Source organism: Lutzomyia longipalpis, chromosome 3 (assembly GCF_024334085.1).
Source record: "Lutzomyia longipalpis isolate SR_M1_2022 chromosome 3, ASM2433408v1".
Lineage (NCBI taxonomy): Eukaryota > Metazoa > Arthropoda > Insecta > Diptera > Psychodidae > Lutzomyia > Lutzomyia longipalpis.
The window spans coordinates 733,502-751,390 of NC_074709.1; the positions used below are offsets into that span (position 1 = coordinate 733,502).

The window sequence follows — 17,889 nt, forward strand, 5'->3', positions numbered from 1 at the left end:
TATTTTCTTACTTAGGAAATTAATCCACTACTATGAAATTATTCCTGTTTTACCCCCGCACAGTTTACAGGAGTTTATCACCTGAGTTTTTCCCTTTAGATTTAGATACCTACATATAGGCCCTTAGCTTTGTCAGAGCATAAGAAAATTAATTTGAAAAATTTAAAAAGGATTTTTAAAAAAAATGTTGAAAAGAAGAAAAATTATACAAAAAAAATATATAGGAAAACCCCGTGAAAATGTGCTCAGAACGTATTGAGCTTGCAATTGAGTTAGTTTTCAACCTCTAACACGTACCGCCATCTATGTCTTGGCAGGTTAAAGATTTTGAATGACTTCTTGAGCTGATAAATCCACACAAATCGACTCGATTCACTGCCTTAATGTTCAATGCACCCCAACGGGTCTCCCCTTCATCTCCTCACACCCACATGACCCGATTGTAGGTGCGACAGGCAGTTGGTGGGTGAGTGAGATTAATCTCCCTGTGACAAATGCAATAGAGCTGGAGGTGAACGGAATGCTATCGGCAGAGCGAGAAATGGAAATATTTGCCAAGTCACAAAATGTACTACATACGTGCGATAAGGTAGGTTTGTTTGGGAAGAAAAAAAATTTACAACCGTGCATGGTGCATGCAATTGCTGCAATTGAGCGTATTTTTGGGGCAAAATGATGAGGTGCTGATGGCCTGCCTTGGAGAGTCTGTGCTCTGCAGCATGTTGAGATAGGAAGGTAGGTGCGATGGCCATTTGAAATGTTTATGCAGTCGGGGTGGCGGAATGCGAGGAATGCCGCGCGAGGAGGAATCATCTGTTCCAACATTCGGCCATCTCTATCGGTCCAATGGGGTAAGATGGGGAACTGGGCTAGCGATTACGCGTCCATCGCGTCGGGATGCAGACGCGGGTTGCCAGCTGCGGCGCGGCCCGAGTCGTCGGTGTGTGTGGTGTAAAAGCCACCGAATTAGGTTACCGATGGGATGCCTTTGGATGGATGAGTGAGAGACACACACCAGCATGGTGTGCGAGGTGAAGGTGCGTTGCTAGTTCGACGGCGGTTTGACCAACGGGGCGTCGGCGCCGTCAATATCGATTGCGTGCGCGCGCACGGCCGTCACGCCATCTAGCTCCATACAGTTTTGGTGGCGAACGGTTGGGGGCTACTGTGTAAAAAATCTGAAGGGATCGGCATCTCGCAATGCGCACCGTGTTTCGAGTGTGAATGAAAAGTTTGACGGACCTTTAAGGCAAAACCGTCCTCTAAAAATTATTTGTGCTAACGTGTGTTGCACCGAGTGGGCTCCACTCCAACGAAACCCCATCGGCCTCGGTTGCCTGATTTGCCTGTGCGAAAAGTTCCGCGGCGCGCAAAGTGCTTGATTTTCTACCCTTTCGGAGTGTTGGCTTCGCCCCATTTTTTTCCACCTAGCCGTGTTGGTTGTTTGTCGACATTACATTTGGTAGGCAATTTAAGGGGACGGAAATTGCATTGAGAAAGTGCTGTGAAGAAAATAAGTGTGTATGGTGATGTGTCCATTCAAGATGGCTGCGCGGTCTATACATGCCAGCAATACCGTCGTACATCTTGGTGCCCAAACGCCAGTTGGCAACTCGGGTAGTGGGGACGACGGTTGCACGTCGCCCAACCATTAAGCACCAACACGGTACAGGGAGAACCCGGACGCGGCGGGCAGGACGGTGAAGGATGGGGCCATGAGCCCGAGCCCCGAAGTCATCAGGAGTCGCAAGTGCGTCTCAAGCGGGCCTGCACCATGCTAGCGCCGCCGAACCCGAGGTCAATATGCGGCCAGGACCCGGGCTGGTCGTGATGGCGCTTGCGTTTATTTCGGGGGCTCGGCGAGGCACCACACAGCAGCTAAACAGTCCCAGTCTTGCGGGCAAGTTGGGCAAAGGTGAAGACGACGGCACAGGGGCCCTCTCACGGATCAACCCCTGGCTGTCTGCTTGCGACCTGGCGCAACCCAACTCAGCACCGGATCTTCAGGTACATCAGCATCTTACTCCAACAACCATTGAATACCACACAACCCCCCAACTCCCCATCTGACCAGACCGTCTCATCTCCTTCCTCTTCTTCTTCTTCTCTATAATATTCTCACCCCGAGAACCCATCAATTCTTTTTCCAATCCTCTATTCTACATCTGTGCCTCATGTGTTGGTGTATGTGTAATAGGCATACATATATTATGTATGTGTGTGTCTGTGTCTGTGTCTCACAGAGGTGTGAGGTGATGAGGGAAGAAAAATGGCCACCGGCAGCGATTTTCCTTCTTTCCAACATCATCCGTCAAATGACAAAAAGAAATTTCCCACCCCGTTCCCATCACCACCACCTCTCCTCCCGCAGAAAGGAGGAAAGTAGAACTGGTTGAAAACCACCCCGAAACTATGGTCGGCGGTGTAGGTTTCTGAATCGTAGCCAAAGCAAAAAAAATGGAAAAAGTAGAACATGCAGTGGGTGAGACAGGTGAAGTGAAATACTTGGAGTCTTTCGGGGTAGGGCACGATCAGCACGATTGAGAATTTCGGGGGTTGTGAAACATTGAGAAAAGCGAAAACTGTTATATATTTTTCCACCAGAGTCAAAATCATAGCATGGGCAGGGAATTTTTCAAGAGTCTCAATTAGCTTGGAGTTTTACTACCACCCACTCAGCACTCTCCCAGCAGTTCCTTCCCCACACCCCATTAGCAGCTTGTGCCCAGGCGTGCGTTATGTGAGGGATGGGTCAACCTATGCATGGTGACAATCAATCCCCATTCCTACATTGACTCGAAGGAACATTGTACGTACAGTACACCCCCATTGCGCCACCCCCACACCAACCCTGATAGAGCAGTATTAATTGATATTAGAATTGGATACTGGTGTGTGTCGCCATGATTTCATTTTATTCCATTAATGTGTTACTGATTGTGGTTATTCAATAGAAAATATCGATTTTTCGCTCTTGTGTTATGTCTGTCGCGTATGGCAATAGTGGATGGGTAAATACACCTAAATGGCACACGCCAAAAAGCGCGACAGAAGACATCATATCACTGTAGCACCAACCACCCTATCCCGTTGGAGTGAACGAGGCCGTCTCACTGGCATTTTCCACCATTCTCAAACAATACCTACATGTATATTTTTTGCCTTCCACTCGAGGAATTTTCCTACAACTTTCACAAATCAATAGCAAAATTGCATTAAACTTCCTGCCCAACATGAGTTTATTTTTTTGTGTGTGCTCCTTGAAGGCCTTCACCCTCTGCGGCACACACAAATGAAATTTCATCGATTCACCACATACTGTCATTTAGGGGTGGACAGGCGAGGGGGGTTGATGATGCAAAAAAAAATTATCACAAACTTTCTCTCTTCAGAGATTTTTTTTTTACTTGCGGAGGGTGGTTATACCTTTGCCCTCCACCATGGTACAAAAGCACACCCCAAAATGACCCAAAATTGACCCCTCTACCACTTTATTTCAAAAAGTCACTGCTTGACTTTTCACAACCAAACACGGTGTATTTTCTTTCCATTAGAAAATGTGGGTGGGGACGCCTGGTCATCTGTTTCAATTCGCTTTATTTCACATTTTCAACCCCTTTCTGGGGATGCGTGAACGCGCACCCCGAACCATACATGGTGAGAGCTTTTCAGCAAGAACGAAAAATTCAATATGTAGATGAAAATGTTTGATTCCTTTTGCTCCTTTTTTTTCACAATAATATTCCTCTTTTACTATTATTTTTATTGCATGTTATTGTTCCCTTCAGTGGCATGTTCGGTGACTTCCACGAAAATCACCCCTTGTAAAATTTCATGAAAGCTCACGTGAAACTTTCACTGAAAAGATTATAATTTTCCAGAAAGTGAAAGTAAAAGCGTAAATAAGATTAAAACTATAAGTCGTACTTTTGAAGAAGAAAAAAGAATCATTCAACAACTTGAAAAGGGATTATTAAATTATTTGCAAATTGTTTGTATTTTGCAGTAGATGTCTTTCAAGTTCACTATAAGAATCCCTTGTGCTACAGAGTTGTTTCGTAATGTTCTAGATTGATTTTCCAGACGTTAAAAGAATTTTTTCATATGAAATTTTTTATGTTAAAATTTGGCTAAATATTTGAAGAGAAAATATTATTGTAATCATCAAAAATTCACATTTTCATGTTTTATCCTTTAAAAGCTTCAAAATCTTGGTTTTTTTTCGTAATCTTGGTTTTCATGTAAAAGACGATTTTTCTGAAAGATAATATTCTTTAATTGTTTCTAAAACATTAAAAATGACAGGATTTATTAAAAATTTATTATGTAATGGAAAAAGGGCTGAATAGGATTACGTTTCACTTGAAAGTTTGTTTTATTAAAAATTCCTTTCAAAAAGCTGAAGCAATTAAGCCTAAACTAAATAATGGAGAATACTTTTTGTTCTCAAGCTTCTCAAGTTATAAAGTTTCTGTATGTGTTTAAAGAATTTTTCATTTCTTATGGTAGGTACTTAGAATAAAACTAAATATTTTACTATCGATTTATTTCAATTTTTGGTTTTTCTTCTATTTCTGTTTAAAGCTGGATGACGCTCAAATCACCATAAATGAGAAAATAAAAAATTTAGGTATTTTATAAAGTTCAAATTAGGAATCCCAAATTCACAACGAATTTTTCAACTGAATTTAATATTACCCGGAAACATTTAAAAATTCATAATATGACGACAATACATTGTAATTTGATTTATTTTTAATATTTAAAATTATTTTATATTTTTTATTCACAACACATAAGTTAAAAAAAATTAATTTAAAAAACAAACAATAATATGATATGTTGCATATCTAAAAATTAAATGAATTGAAATATGTATATCACCAGAGTTTCGTTTTTTTTTATTGTAGGTATAACATTCATTTGTCATCAAAACCTCTAGATTAAGTTGTAAAAATGCATCAAAAGCTCGTCAGTGCTATGTTATTTTGAAAGCTTTTGAATCCATAATAACTACATACACGACGAATTTATTCTATTTAACATTTATTATTTGTTTTTGTTGTTATTAATCGTTTAAAAATTTTATATTTTTTACTTATAAGTTAACGAATCAAAAAAAAAAAAAAACAAATCCCCAATATATCAAAAAAAAATTGTGTTATAAAAATGTTTTAATCTGTTTTTCTATAAATACCCTTTTGAAATGTTTTCTGACTAAACTCCTTTTGTAAACACATTTAATATTATTAAATTTAATATTAAATTACCATTAAAATTGAACTGCAGCAACTATGGAAATCAACATTGAATTTTTGTCACATTTCATCATCAAACAATTTTTCACAATATTCAACATACTACCTACCTACATATCTGTCATTCACATTCCATATTTTTATATATTTAAAATTAAAATGGAATTTTGTAGTGGAAATTGAAAAAGCTCACAACATAGGTAAATGTTGCTGGAGCTTACGAAACAGGGTAGAAATTTTTTTTTAAAAATCGAACCAAATATATCCACTTTTATTAATTAGTTCTCGACATATTAGCAAATACATACATGTAATAAATTCAAATTAATAATAAAAAATAAATAAAAAATAAAAGAAAACTCCAGTTGGAGGATTAGAAGATATTTTCACAAATGTAGATTGAATTTGAAACTTTCATCGATCCCCCGTGAAAGCTCACTCGAAATGCAGGTTTCTCATGGAATTATGTAAGAAATCGCAATGTATGTTTGAAAAGCGAAGAAAAGGCACAGTGCCATGGCAGGAAAATGTAGCTGCGAACAGTGAGATTTGAGGAGTGTGATATAAAGGGGTGTGTGTGTGCGTGGGTGTAAGATATTCTGGGAAAAACCCTCCCTCCCTGCCCACCCCATCCGCAACATTCCCATCCATGTCTCTCATTTTTATTATTTTACTATTATTATTTTGTGATGGCGAACAGTAAATGTTATTGCGAGGCGCTTTTCTTCCTCCCGTCTCGATGGCATATGTATATATTACACATATAATGTGAGAGGGCAGAGTTCAAGCGTGTGCGTCTGTTTGGTGTCTTTGCAGGGTCAATGCTCAGCCGGTACACTGCCTGTGGCCTGGGTGGATGAAGGTCCTGGACCACCGCGGTGTCCACCACCTTGTGCAACAGTCACCACATTGGATAAAATGACTAATGAAAATAATAAAGTGAATATGGAGGGTCGATTCAATGATAAACAACAACAGTGCCTTGACTATATTGGCGATAATGAGGAGTCTAGTCCTGCACAAATCTGTAAAAAATCATCACGTGACATTGAGACCAAATTACGTGCGTTGCGATTGAGACATTGCTGCGAACGTAGTGCAATTAGTGCTTTGCATAGTCAAGCATTGGAAGATGTATTGAAAGGTGGTATAAAGTGCAATAGATTACTCAACGATCTACTGGAAACTGATGCACTTGCAACGCGGATTACATGCGAGTTTACAGAGATACTGGTTAGATACGATTGTCGACAGCCGTATTCTATCATAAACCACTGTGAGGACTGCAAAGTGAGTTGATTTTTTTTCAATTCTAACGAATTTTCTTTTATTCTGATATTATTATTATGTAGGTACATATAATCTAATACGAATTTTATGAAAACAATCATTTATTAACGTTTTGGGCTCCAGCAGCTACAATTTTTAAGATATTGACCTGAATTAAAAAGCAAATAAAACTTTTTTACTTTACGCATCATTTGGTGGCAGAAGTTTTCAAATATCTTTATCGAATCAAAAGTTATTAACTATTAAAATCATGACCTAACTTTTTGCCAATCTGAACTTTAGTTTCGTTTTGTACACATAAAGCAAATGCATCAATGCTTCAGGGATTATTGAAATAGTGCTCAACTTAATCATTTTTTTAGCTATTAACAAGTACGACAACACTGAAATTAATTAGAAAAGATTTTATCTAAATATTTGCAAACCACGCTCTTATTGTACATTATTTTCGTTTTTAATGCATAAAGCATATGCTTCATTCGTTGATCTTTTATTTTGTGCAATTTAAAAAAAAATCCTTGAATTGTTTAACATACATGTAGTGAAAATTTTTCTGTGTGCATTTGATGCATATGCAGCTTAGATTATTTGGTAAAAATAGGGGGCGTGGTTTATGTGATTTTTGGTGTATTATTCATGATTTTCCCCGGAGAATCGAGTACCTATGTAATAGAAAAGAACTCTTCCTTAAATGTTTTTAAACTCTCTAAAAGATTTTTTGACCATGATACGTGTGGAATGAGAAAATGAAGACTTCTTTGAATTTTTAAAAATCTTATCTTACTACAAGTTGTGAAATTTTATTACTACATATAGAGAAATATCTATTAGATATTGCAAGGTTTTTGTCCTCTAATTGTTTTCCAATTTATTATTATAGATCTGACACTAACTATCGTGATAAATTTTCCCAGCAATATGCATGAATTTTCATAAATGGTCGCATAATGTTCATCCCTTTCCTTGAGCGCCTTGAGCCAGTCTTATGCTTTACACACAATAGGTGTAAAAAGGGAGAAGGAGAAAGAGACATAGGGAATCCGGGAGACTATCATAGTGTTCTTGAGAAATGAACCACCCCATATAATCCCATCCATAGCAATTGTATGTGTGTGAGGAGTAATTCACAGGACGTGCTAAGAAACTTTAATATCCCTCCTTTTATGGGTTTGGTGTTTAAAATGAAAAAGAGTCTTCAGCGGCAGCAATTCCATTTACTAATGAAAAATTATTCATCTGTAGAGCAGATGTTGATTGAAACTTCCATCACACACATATCGGGCAAATCATTCGCAATAGATTAATTCCATGGATAAACTCCCGTCAAAAATGTCCCTTGTATGCACCTCCATCCAGCCAGCCAGCAGCAATAACTGCGCCATGTGACACCACCACCGTGTGCATGTGCAAGATTGGTCGTTTTGTAAACAATTCCGTAGAAGTTACCAATTAACTTACATGCAATATAAAAGCCAGAGGAGCAGCGCTTGGAAATTTACTTTTTGTTGGACGAAGCCCTGCAAATGCAGCAAAACACACAGTACGGTCACCCGATTACCCAACAAATTATATCATAAATCAATAACTTGTAGGATTCGAGATTTGCATAATTCGCAATAAAGCTCCAAGAGTGAGTCTGCACCAGACAATTGCATTTGTCACAAACATTCTGTCGGAGATGTTTAATCCATAAACATCTTTATTGTAGTTTCAATAATTTAATATGATGGTTTAAATTATTCTTTCTTACATAATAAATTTTAAAAATTGGAAAAGAATATGGATTTGTTTCTTTTTTTTTTATATAAAAGTAAATTTATTATTCATTACCTTAAAAATGTCTAAACAAATAGAAAATTATGTATTTTATATAGAAAACTAATTTTTTAAGTCTTTTATTCTTTAAGAAACTATACGGATTAAAATAAATATAATAAACGTTGAATAAATCTCCTCTTTTGAGCTTGAGTGAAGTGGAATAAGTTTAGAAAGTTTTGTCTTAATTCTCTTTAAAAGTTTTTTTTTAAATACATTTTCATTTAGTTCTAAAAAAATTTTATATAAAGTTTTATCGACATTCTATAACGCAAGAAAGTTTGCAAGAATCTAATAAAAGCGTAAAAACTTGTTATAGAATAGCGCATTGGTTAATTTTTGTATTCAAAAACATTTTAGTTTTTAAATGCAAAAGAACTAAACATAAATTATATAAAAAAAATGAAAAACAGTCAGGAAAGGAAATATTAAAAAAATGAATTTGATTATTTAATATTTTTTGTAGAATTGTTTTATTGATCTTTGGCTCTAAAACGCCTTAAGAATATAAACTATTTTTAATATTTAATTTTTAAATTTACTTTATGAGAAGTGAGCTTTAAACGTTTTAAAACATTTTGAACAATTTATTTATTATCTATTATTAACAAAATAACTCCTCATAAAATATGTAATATTAAAAAAAATTATAAAGAAGCTTTCAAATATTTTATTAATTAGAATATTAATTTTTTCTCCGCGATAGCTTTATTATTATATTTACATACGTTTCATGAAAATTCTTAGTCGAGCAATAGAAGCAAAGAGGGTGAATTTTGTCACCCAAAGGGTTTCGGAAAAGCTAGGAAAATACATTTCCAATTGAGGTGTTGTGAAAGAATTGTAAGAAAAAGTTCTAGGTAAAATAAATTCTATAAAACAATTTCTATTTATTCTATTTAAAGTTTTTTCTGCATCCATGAGCAGGAAACCTAATAGAAATTATTTTATCAAAGTTTACCTAACTTCACCTAGTGTTCCCTTAATAGTTTTCTTCTCGTTCTTATTCTTCTCACAAGATTGTTACATTCTTTATTTAAATAGCGTTAGAGCACGAAGAATTGCATAAGATTTAATAAAAGAAAATTATGGTTTGTTAAAATTTTCTTTTAAGGGAGCTTTGGAAAAATTCATGATGTTTGCCTGAGAGAATGCCATAAAGTTGCCCTCATTATTTATGGATAAAAAATCGGCAACTTTTCGGGATTGGCCTGAAGAGAGCCAAAAAAAATGTATTAATGAGAAATGAAGTTAATCTCTGTAATTGCTGTATGAGAGATTGTTATTCTTTCATGTCCTCTTCCATCCCTAACTGTGTCAGGGAAGTATATATAGCAAAGAGAGGAGAAAAGGAAAAATCAATAAGTCCCCTCTCGCGCGAAGATGCTTGAATTTTGAGGTTCTACGGGGGTGTAGGTTGAGAAATTGATCGCTCTGTGTACCCACCATTCTACACGTGTACTCAAGTATTTAATGAAAATCAATTTGCACCCATTCGTATGTTCCAAACGATGCGTTTTCGCGCTGTTGCGATCACATTTACCTGTCAATGGTGGTATGAGGGGCAAAAATGGAGCCTCATTGTGTGGAAAAACCCATCCGCCATAGCATTTATATCTGTTTGCCGATGGTCCTCTCTTTATGGACTGTTTACCACTTTGAGATTGGCTTCGAAATAGACACCTAACTTGTCAATATAATTTAATATATCATTGAGGGATGATTCTCCTCTTGCTGTGAAAGTGTGAAATGGAATTAGTTGGATTCGTTTTATTTGATTAGTTATTTATTATTGTGCCTCACAATACACACACACAGTGAGGTAGAATATTTTTCTCTCTCTCCAATAGGTCTCCACACCCCTGCATTTGTCATAAATCCATATCCGAACCACCACCACATACTGTTCCGGGCATGGATGAATGAGTATATTATGGGCATATATATACGCGCGCGGGGGTTGCTAAATAACAAAATAGACACAACGGAATGCTAGGGTAAAATTTGCACAACTACCCCCCTCAAACATTAAGGGATGGATGAGACCCCTTTGTGTAGAGGCTTGCACTTTCACGTTGTAACACTTCACTATGCTCTATGGAAAACCACTCTATTGGCAGCAATTTATAATAGGTTTTTGAACGTGATTCTATAAAAGACAAATGATGTAAGGGTCGGGGATATGGAGTGAATCAATTTGTCAATTAAATTGTATTTGAGCTTGGGGGATTCCGCTTTCAGCACTCCCAACAACACCATATAATCTCACTCCATTTGGCCTCCTTTTTTTATTTAGTCATTTTTCTCCCCACAGTGCTATATACATACATATGCTATATAAATGGTGGAGAGAAAGATATCATCCTTATTACCTATAATTGATAAAATATAAAGTAATATTTCTCGTCAAATTAAAATGATGCTGAGAAAGACCTTATTAATGCACTCTATTACAAGACGACCTTTTGGTTTGTTTTTTTAGCAGGGGCGTAACCAGAAATCAATTCAAGGGAGTGTTAAAATATTTAAAAAAAAAATAAGGGCGGTAAATTGGGTTTAAAATACGATTTAGGAGTCGAGGTTTATAAAAAAGGGATTTTGACAATTTTTAATTTATTACATTTCTATGTTATATTTGACTGTTCCTTTTATAATATTTTTTCAGATTACCAGTATTTTACGTCTCTTCTAATATTGGATGTTCTTGTTCTAACGTTTTGAGTTGTTTTCTGTGTTTGAAAATGTGTTTTCCTTTGAAATTCTTCATGCAATTTTTAGCTAAAAAATAATTTCTTTGAAGCTGTGACCGAAAATGTAAACTTTCGAAACTTTAAGGATATATTTAGACACCTAAATATCCTCCCTAGCTACGCCACTGTTTTTTTTTGAGAGACGACTGTACCCAACGGAGATTTCCCTTTGGGGTGGTCCGGGTGGTTTTGTCTTATTTAAGCTGAACTCCCATATAATGATTCTATAACCACAAAAAAGGCATCAATGCTAAATCCAATTAACTTTCCAAACAGGAGGCATATCGAAGATGGGTCTGCAGTACATTGATACCTTATTTCGCCGAAAAGAAGGACGTGAAGAATAATGAGACAACACAAGGAGGCAAATATTCTGTTGAGAACAAATCAAGGGTAAACAGAAATATCCAGGCGAATCACAATAGATTTGGTGAAGCGGATGAAAATTCACTGACAGAGGTTCTTAAACGGTAAGATTTACCTTTATTGCAGAGAAGGGATGTCTAAGGGGTTGTGTGGTGGTGTACTGATGATTGATAATTTTTACAGATCAAGACGGAAATCGAAGACAATGCCACCGAGGCGACGAATACGGCCATGTCTGGATGTTTGTCAGACGGTTGAGCAGAAGTGTCCATATATGCTACCAGGCGATCGTGCACCTGCCCACCCAACCCAGTATGCAGGAGAACCAACATTCCTCTGCCTAGGTAAAACAAAAAAACTTTACTTTCAATTCCCAGAAAGATTTCTTGTATTAAAATCATTCAAAAAGTTTCGACGAAAGCCTTTCGGCCTATCGAATTTCCCATGAAAAAAATCCTAAACTTCTAGGAAAACTCTCTCTGGTTCATTCACAACTTGAAAATTAGATTTCTAAACTTTAAAAGGTGGGATGAATCTGCAATTTTAGGTATGAATATTTAAAACTTTTATAGGCTCTGTCGCAAAAGTTTTTTATTCATAAACTTAAACTATTTATAAGATTCTAACTCTTTTGTGTTCTGCAAGAAACTTTAAAGGATTGAAACATTGATTTTTAACGAGATTATGTGTAATCTTTTGATAAAATTGGAGGATTTTTCTTTGTTAACCCTTTTGCATTTATTGGATTTTGCCGTGATCCAAACGTGAAACATCACATATAAGCATTTTCAAAAAAATATTTAAAAAAAATTTCAAGTTAGAAACATTTTTAATTTTCAAGAAGGACGCTGAAAAAGATGTTTTAGCTGTGAATATCCTCTGCAAAGGCCTTTACGCAGAAAACGTCAAACAAGAAGTTTTGAAGAAGAAAGAATTAAAAGAAGAAATTAGTTTCAATGTTTCACACAGATATAAAAGAATTTATTTGAAAACATATTACCTGATGTTTCACGTTTACATCAACGTAAACGTAATGGACGTTAAAGGGTTAAAGAATCTCTATTATTATACCTCCAACGTGCACCCCGTGGTAAATACATTAAAATTTAAATATTGAATTTTTAAAAATTGAATTCATTAAGCCCAGGAAAAGACTTTTATTTTTGGAGGGTGAAGAAAATTCAAAAAGGATTAGTGAGGCAAAGAAAAACCTCATGTTTAGACAACTACACAGCTTTTCCGTTATATGAATTTTCAATGAGGTGGGAAATGCTTCTGGTGAAAAAAAAGCGACTGCTGACCATTCTGTATTGTTTATACTGCAAACATCAACTTTCCAGGAGAGCAAGGGGGGGGGGGGGTGGGTGAAAAGGTACTCTAAAGGGGTTGAAAGTGGAGTAATTTAGCGAAGAAAATTTTGAATATGTTCTCAAATTGAAATCCCCAAAAACCCCTGCTCTGGAATAAATTATTAATTTTCCAGGAGTTGACCTGATATAGCGGCGGCATATAGAGAGGGTGGAGGTGAGGAGGTCAAACTCGAAAAAGCCATATCTTTTGTACATACAGTAGAGTTCTCTTTGTAATTGACTTGTATGAGGGTTGAGATATCTGCATAACCGCCTCAGACACAGCGCAATGGGTTTTGTCTCAAATTAAAATTCAAAGTGTTTTATCGAAAATTTTACTTCCTGAATTGTGATGTTTATGTTGCAAAATGAACTTCATTTTCATCGTTGAATTATTTTGATTTGCGCTCCACTTAAAATGCACCGCGCGAGGGATGTTCTGTATAAATATCTGTGAGGTGTGGGTGATGATGGTTTTATACACACGAATCCTCTCATTAGTGGGGTTTTTCTTTGCTGTGGGAAAATGATGTAAAATCAAATGTAAAAGTGAAGAATTTTTCGGGGGAAAGTTAAATTTATTTCTTTAATTATCTTTTTGGCAGATCCAAATATTCCAGAAACTGGTGAGCAATTCCACAAGTCCAACAATGGCCCCGAAAACTGCTGCTACACGTACTGCGGTTCGCCCGGTGAGGGTCTCTGTTCCCAATGTGATTTACCAGCAACCATCCAGCATAAGAATAATGATACATCTAATTTAAATAATAAACTTAACACTACTACTAGTAAAGCTAACATAAATACGAAAAACAATAATCAAAAGGCGCAAATTGCGAACGATAGGGGAAGTGACGTGGCCATCGATGGAGAAACGGAACCATTCGACTACGATGAAATACCACAGCAATTGCCCGTCTGCCAGAGTACCACGAGTGTGGCTATTATGCCGCAAACAAGGTGCCCCATACCCTACTACGTGTCGCCATCCTTCACATCGATGGCACGATCCATACTCGTTGCCAACCCTACATCAGGTGCGCCCGATCAACCGGCGCCCTCCGGTGCCATGGTACATGTACCGTGCACGTGGCTCATGCTAGCCACATTGCTCCTCAGATTCACCTTCGGCACCCAACTACCCTGGACGATACACCTCGTTCCGGGTAGCAACATCGTCGTCGCGGCCATCGCTCCCGCCACCACAACGTGGATCCACCACATCTTACCCCAACTTGCCGGGTTATAGTCAAACGTGAGCTGACGAGAACCACCCCGAATAAATGTTTTGAAACGACACAGCTAAAATACTGTTTCAGTGAAAATTATAAATATAAAAAAAAACAAAAATTAGCACACAAAGACAATTACGAGAAGTTTATGAAGTTATAAAATGGAGAGAAAATTTATTAACAAAAGGAACAAATTTTAAATGAAATGAAGAAAAATTACTCGTGTGACGTGCTTTCATTAAAAAAAAACAAACCGAGAGACACTGATTAGTTCACATAAATTAATGAAAAAAAAATTATTTAAATAAAAAAAACTTTAAGATATTTTAACATGCAAACTAACATTGGAGTGAAAAAGTGAAGTTTTAGATAAAGAAAAATTAAAAAAAAAAACAAAATTAAAAATGAGAAATACGGAAATTAACAAAAGTTTCACCTACACCGCATTTAAAGTTATCCAAAGGAGAGAACAGTGGTTGAGGACAAAAATTAATTCCGTGCAAAGGAGATTTTGGAGGACCTCAGTAAGATAATTAAAACTTTATTTTATTTTTCTTATTTAAATGTTAAATTTTATTTCCTTTAAAATTTTCTATTTTCTTGCAAATTAAAGGGGGTATCCAAAAATTAGCAAAGAACATTTTCAGGCTGATATTACAAAAAAAAAACTTCTAAAAATGACTTAGAGCAGTGAATGTGTCTGATTTTTGGATAACCCAATAAAAGTATTTTACAAATGTACAGTGCAGGCCCTGAGGTAAAAATTCTTACATGGGGACCTGCACTATATGGGTTATTTTGTGCATTCCACGTATTGCTGATTGGCAAATATGGGGAAATCTTAGCCCTTTAAGGTGAGGCAAGTAGTCAGAAGAGGCTCAGAAGGGGCGATCTGAACTCTTATCTGACTCTAAATATATAAATTGCAAGTATGAATGGAAAATCTACGAGTCTATTGTTTTTTTCTTTAATTATCTTGCGTCGTTCTTCGACCTAAATCATTAACAAAAAATCAAATTTCATCTATTTCGGTTTACTGAATATTTTAAAGTCGTCAAAGGGTTAATGAAATCCTGACACCAGTCATCTATATTTATTTATGAAATTGCAAAATCAACTTTTCGAAGTTTCGAATAGTTAAGGTAAAATCGAAACTTTGAAAAGAACTGATTAGTGTTTAAATGCTTCAATTATTCTAATCAAATTCGAAGTTTAGAAGTTTCGTATTATTTTTGGAGTGTTTGAAATTTCTAATCATTTAAAGTATTCGAGGTGGTCTGCATAAAACCTATTTAAAAGTTATTTTAAAAAAATCAGTTCTTACCCAAAATTCTTGAAATTTCGCACAAAAAGTTCTTAAACACATCATTTAATCCAATCTTATTGAATTCTATGAAAAATAAAAACTTTGTATGCTATTTTCATACATTCAAAAGCAACATAAAAAAATTTCCGAACGTAGGTACTAAATATAGTTCAATGTGCAATGGGTTAAGCAAACCAGACCTATAGAATAGACTTATTGGTTTTGAACAATATTTCTATGAATTTTAATAAATTAAATTGCTTAAAAAAATAATATAATTTGTGCACAAAATAACCCAAGAATAAAATTTAAGGGGAAGTTTGTGTGGGGATGAAATGGAAGTTGGTCAATATTTGCTCAACAAAATTGCTTTTCTTACTACTTTCCGGCTGTATTTATGTCCATCATCAGGAGAAAAATTATTACGAAAATGATATGACAAAAAAATCAACACCGCATGCAGATTAAAATCTGACACAAAAAGTCATAATCTCAGACATTTGGGAGATTAGGAGAATTAACAGTGTTTAAATATCGTAAAAAAAGCAATTGTGAAAGTAAATATTTGTCAACATGACGTTTTACCTTCCCCTCCTCCACAAATCTTACCCCACTGACGGAAAAACCGCAGAAAATTCACTATAAGGTGTACCAATTAACTTTATACTTACGTTTCTTCTCATCCACTGTTCCTCCATCACAATTCCATTTAAATAATTCTTTTGATTCATCACCATCTCAATAGTTTAATTTTATAGAACTTCATAACACAAGAAAAAAATGTATTAAAATAGATGAATAAATTCTCATAACTAAGGGAAGAAATTGTAATAAGTCAAAAAAAAACTATAGGAAGTTATGATATGTAACTAAAAAAAATAATATTTAAGTAGAACTCTTGTAAATACATGCGAGAGAATAATAAAAAAAATCTTATTGGTCCGTCAATTTTTACAAAACAAATAGTTAAATGAAAAAAAAATCATGATAATTACTGTTGATGTGTGAAAATGTAATTTAATTAACAAATTGAGATAAAAAAAAATGTTTATAATTTTTAAGTTTTAATGAGAAACGTTTTATTCTGACAGATAAAAATTAGTTAACAAAAATTGAATCGGTTTTAGTACGAAAAGGGTAAGATTCTACCAGAGGAACCTTCATTGCTTTCTTTCATTTTTCCTGTATTTCTTTCAAAATTAATTTGTGATAATTTTTTTTTAATTAAATGTTATAATTTAAAGACTTTCGTTCAATATAGGTCCATAATTAGATAAAACATGCAATAATTATAAAAATTTTTCAATTTTTCAAACCAAATTGAGACTCATGCCCTTTTCGAACTAAATGATTCAATTATAAAAATAAACCAAACAAATGCACTTAAGGAATTTTATTTAAATAGAATTTATAAAATTATTTTTCTTGGATTTTTAACACACACATATACAAAGAAAATATGAAGGAAAATATATTCTTAGAGCAAAGTCGAGGAAAATTGTATTTTATTTAAGAAGAAAAATTAAAACAAAAGAATTTGGTGGTTTAAGATTGATGAAAAAAATTGTTAACGTAATAACAAAACCAAATCTATGATAATTTAAACAAAAAAAAAAAACAAGAAAGAAAATAATCTTAAGGCAATAGGTGAAAATATTTATTCATGAAAAGTAAATTAAAGGAAAAAAAAGTGGTGAATAGTGACAAAATTGATATTGTTATAGGTAATGAATTGTGTGGAAAATGTCGATAGATTTACATTAGATTTCATTCATTGTGACGATGTGCAGAAGTTATGACACAACATCAGTCTCTCCCACCACCCACCCGTTATCACGTGATGAAATTTTAACCACAAATTATTTCATAATTTCATCAACATCGCCCTTCAGAGGTTTTTTCGGTTTCGCACATTATATACAAAAAGCTCTCACGTCGTCACATTTCGACCCTTCTGTAGTTAGATGTAGGGAGAAAGCTGCAAGAATACAAAAAACACACACACAAGAGAAAATATAGTAATGATAAATAGTGAAAGTACTCGTAAAATCAATACCTACATTTTTTTTTAGTTCATCCCTCCCCTAAAAAGATTTATTTATGTAGCAAAGAAAAAGAGACGAAAAAAATTGAGATCCTAAGTGAGTCAACAAAACAAACAATAAATGTGGGGAATACATAACAATTATAAGAAAATAAATCGTAAGAAACTTTCTAATGTGTAACAAAATCTGATGAGAAAAAATACTAATTAAAAAAAATAGTAAAGGCGGTAAAAATAGGGAAAATGTTTGACGAGATAGGATTACGATCAATCTAACAAAAAAAAAATGAGCGCTCCTCCCCCCGGTTTAGATAATAAGAATTCCTGCAAAATAAAAAGAAAAAGTGCGAAAGGAAAAATTTTTAGTCGAGAACTTCTGAAAAAAATGAGAAAAATAGTAAAAATAAAAAAAAAGTTGAAAAAAATAGTGAAATTATTGAATAGAATGATTTAATATTAACTTCAGTAACAAGAAATGG

At 34.9% G+C, this 17,889-nt stretch overlaps 1 protein-coding gene across 1 annotated transcript; it reads left to right on the forward strand.

Moving 5' to 3' along the window:
- The first annotated feature begins 966 nt into the window (after positions 1–966).
- On the forward strand, positions 967–16,824 carry LOC129793955 (uncharacterized). Its single transcript, XM_055834498.1, has 5 exons — positions 967–2,007; positions 6,075–6,548; positions 11,390–11,583; positions 11,663–11,823; positions 13,434–16,824. Exons 1-5 carry the CDS (start codon positions 1,804–1,806, stop codon positions 14,075–14,077), a joined length of 1,677 nt encoding a protein of 558 aa, XP_055690473.1. The 5' UTR covers positions 967–1,803; the 3' UTR covers positions 14,078–16,824.
- Positions 16,825–17,889: the final 1,065 nt, after the last annotated feature.